The sequence below is a fragment of the Myotis davidii genome, unplaced genomic scaffold, assembly GCF_000327345.1.
Source record: "Myotis davidii unplaced genomic scaffold, ASM32734v1 scaffold681, whole genome shotgun sequence".
Lineage (NCBI taxonomy): Eukaryota > Metazoa > Chordata > Mammalia > Chiroptera > Vespertilionidae > Myotis > Myotis davidii.
The window spans coordinates 77178-79974 of NW_006291551.1; the positions used below are offsets into that span (position 1 = coordinate 77178).

General features: G+C 54.2%; 1 protein-coding gene across 3 annotated transcripts in view; it reads left to right on the top strand.

Moving 5' to 3' along the window:
* HPN (hepsin) overlaps positions 1-1654 on the top strand; it is a 17638-nt gene extending 15984 nt beyond the window's left edge. For all 3 annotated transcript variants that reach the window (XM_006764967.1, XM_006764968.2, XM_015564760.1), the window contains 4 exons: positions 340-435; positions 626-768; positions 929-1093; positions 1308-1654. In XM_006764967.1, coding sequence (XP_006765030.1) covers positions 340-435; positions 626-768; positions 929-1093; positions 1308-1346 — 443 coding nt within the window. In that variant the 3' untranslated portion in view covers positions 1347-1654. The remainder of the gene's footprint in view (positions 1-339; positions 436-625; positions 769-928; positions 1094-1307) is intronic.
* Positions 1655-2797: the final 1143 nt, after the last annotated feature.

Consider the following 2797-nt stretch of genomic DNA (forward strand, 5'->3'; position numbering starts at 1 on the left):
TAAAAAAATAAAACGAGAAGAAAAAAAAAAAGAACACGGGCCTGAGAATTGGGGGATCTGGGTTCAAATTCTGGCTTTGCCTCTCATTGTGAGACTTTGAACAAGTGCCTTGGCCTCGTCCCCCCTTCTATGAAATGGGGTGAGAGTCCTCCTCCTCCCTGGGAGGAGATGAAAGAAACTGACCCGGGAAGGTGCCTGTTACCGCGTGAGCTCTCAGGAGACAGCAACTGCTGTTGTAGCTGCTTTAAAGGACAGAGGAAAGGGTGTGCCAGGGGCACTGGAGGCAGCTGGACAGATGCTGGTTCCAGGTAGGGCTGGACCAGGTGGTCTCTCTCACAGAATACATCCAGCCGGTGTGCCTCCCAGCTGCCGGCCAGGCCCTGGTGGATGGCAAGATTTGTACCGTGACTGGCTGGGGCAACACGCAGTACTACGGTGAGTCCCACCCTCTGCCTGGGAAGCCGCCAATAGGGAGACTGACCTGGGCCGGGGGGAAGGGCAGTCTGGCAGGTTTGGTGCCTCTTGGCCCTGGCCATAGGGACACAGGAGCCTGGGGTGGGCACCAGGAGGGGAGGAGGGTGTGCATGCTCACCAGCTCTCCCCAGCCTTGCCCACACACCCCCAGGCCAACAGGCTGGGGTACTCCAGGAGGCCCGAGTCCCCATAATCAGCAACGATGTCTGCAACGGTCCTGACTTCTACGGGAACCAGATCAAGCCCAAGATGTTCTGTGCTGGCTACCATGAGGGTGGCATTGATGCCTGCCAGGTGAGGGATTGTGGGGGACAGCCCCTGACCCTGCCACTCTAGAGATGGAGACACAGGGCAGTGGGTGGTTAGGCTCCTACCTCAGGGCCAGATGACTCCGTGACCACAGCCCATGGCCATCCAAAAGCACCTCCAGCCTTGCCTCCCCTGCCCCCACCAGGGTGACAGTGGTGGCCCCTTCGTGTGTGAGGACAGCATCTCTCGGACCCCACGTTGGCGGCTCTGTGGCATTGTGAGCTGGGGCACTGGCTGTGCCCTGGCCCAGAAGCCAGGCGTCTACACCAAAGTCAGCGACTTCCGGGAGTGGATCTTCCAGGCCATAAAGGTGAAAGTTGGGCCCAGATGAGGCCAGAGGAAACGAAAGTCTGGGACTCTCACTGGGGAAAGGGAGGCAGGGTTTCCTGGAGACCTTTGCTCAGGCCTAGAAGAGGCATCCTATGGAACAGAGGGATTTCAAAGGGCTTCCTGGAAGAGGAGGCTAGTTGTGGGACTTTCAGGGAAGCCTCTCAGACCTCAGAAGGCCCCAACTGTCTCCCCAGATTCACTCCGAAGCCAGCGGCATGGTGACTCAACTCTGACCTGACCTCTCCTTGCTGCAGACGCCTCCAGGGCCCGGGTTAACCTAGGTGGCCTCAGCCCCACATGGTGGGATCCACCCTGCTGGGCCTGGGATGGAACTTTTTTCTTCTTGGGCCCAGCCCACAAGTGCAAAGATACCTTCCCTCCAGGGTCCTGTCTTCCACAGTGGCGGGCCCACTCAGCCCTGGGACTACCTGAGACTCACCTTCCTGACCCGCATGTAAATATTGTTCTGCCATCTGGGGATCCCATCTAGGTATCCCTGATGAAAAGCTGTTCTTTAAATAATAAAATTGGTTTTGATTAATGTGGCCTCTGAGTTTGCAAATGTAAGAAGCAATGAGGATATTTTGGGGGAAGGAAACAAGGAATTAGGGCCTGGAACAAACCAGGCAGGGACTGTGACCCTCTCATTCCCACTGGCTCAGGAGAAAAGAATTGATTCATAACTGGAGATGTCCTGGAGCATCTGGCTTCAGATACTGTTGGATCCAGCTGCTCAAATATTTTTATCAGAACTGTGCCTGTTTTCCTCGCAAATCTGCTTTTCTCTGGGTCAGCTTCACATCCAAGCAGCCTCCCCTACAAGCAGAGACAGAGATGCCCCGCTTCCCCCGCCCCCCCCCAAAAAAAACCAAAAACAAACAACTCTGCACTTACACACCATAGACCACTTAGTGCCGGTGGGAAGGGAATGCTTCTTTCCCAACAGCCATAGCAAAAAAGCCCCAGGCCTGTTCTCACTGGACAGATTTGGGCCATATGCTCATCCCTTATCAAGTCACTGCACACCTGACACATGAGCTGGGAGGGAGGTTTGACCCTCAAGAACTACATGAGTGGGAGTGGGGGGTTCCCAAAGGAAAATGGGTTGCTATTTCCAGAAAAAATGAATGTAGACGCCCAATAAGAAAAAAAGACATCCACCTTTGGCCAACACGGGAAAAGGCCCTGTAGGATGGAGACAGGAGCACCAGGCCCTGTGAGCACAGCCTGAGACCCACCTCTTCCTTCATCCAGGCTGGAGGTTGGGTCCCAGCTTCTGACACCCACTGTTTTCTAGGGCATCTGCCTCTCTGTGGGGGACCACCAGGGGGCGCTGCTGCCTCTAAACTGTGAGAAATTAAGGGCCTTTTTGGCTAGTCTTGCCCACTGTTGCTGAAAACCAGATACTCTGCAGGATAATGCTAATTGAGTGCAGGTTTCCCATAACTTTCAATAGCAACAATTATAATGTTTTGCCCATCAACTACAAGCCCCCAAACAATTTCCTAAAACATTAATCGACACCAGAAAGCACCTCTGAATAACTCACTATCTTGGAAAATGCTCCAAGCATCACTCGCTGCACACCAAACTGTGCATGGTTGATCCCCACCCTGCTTAGTCCATCGGAGCACCCAGGTACCTGTCTGGTTGGCAGAGCTCCACGCAGTTTTTCCAGATGCCT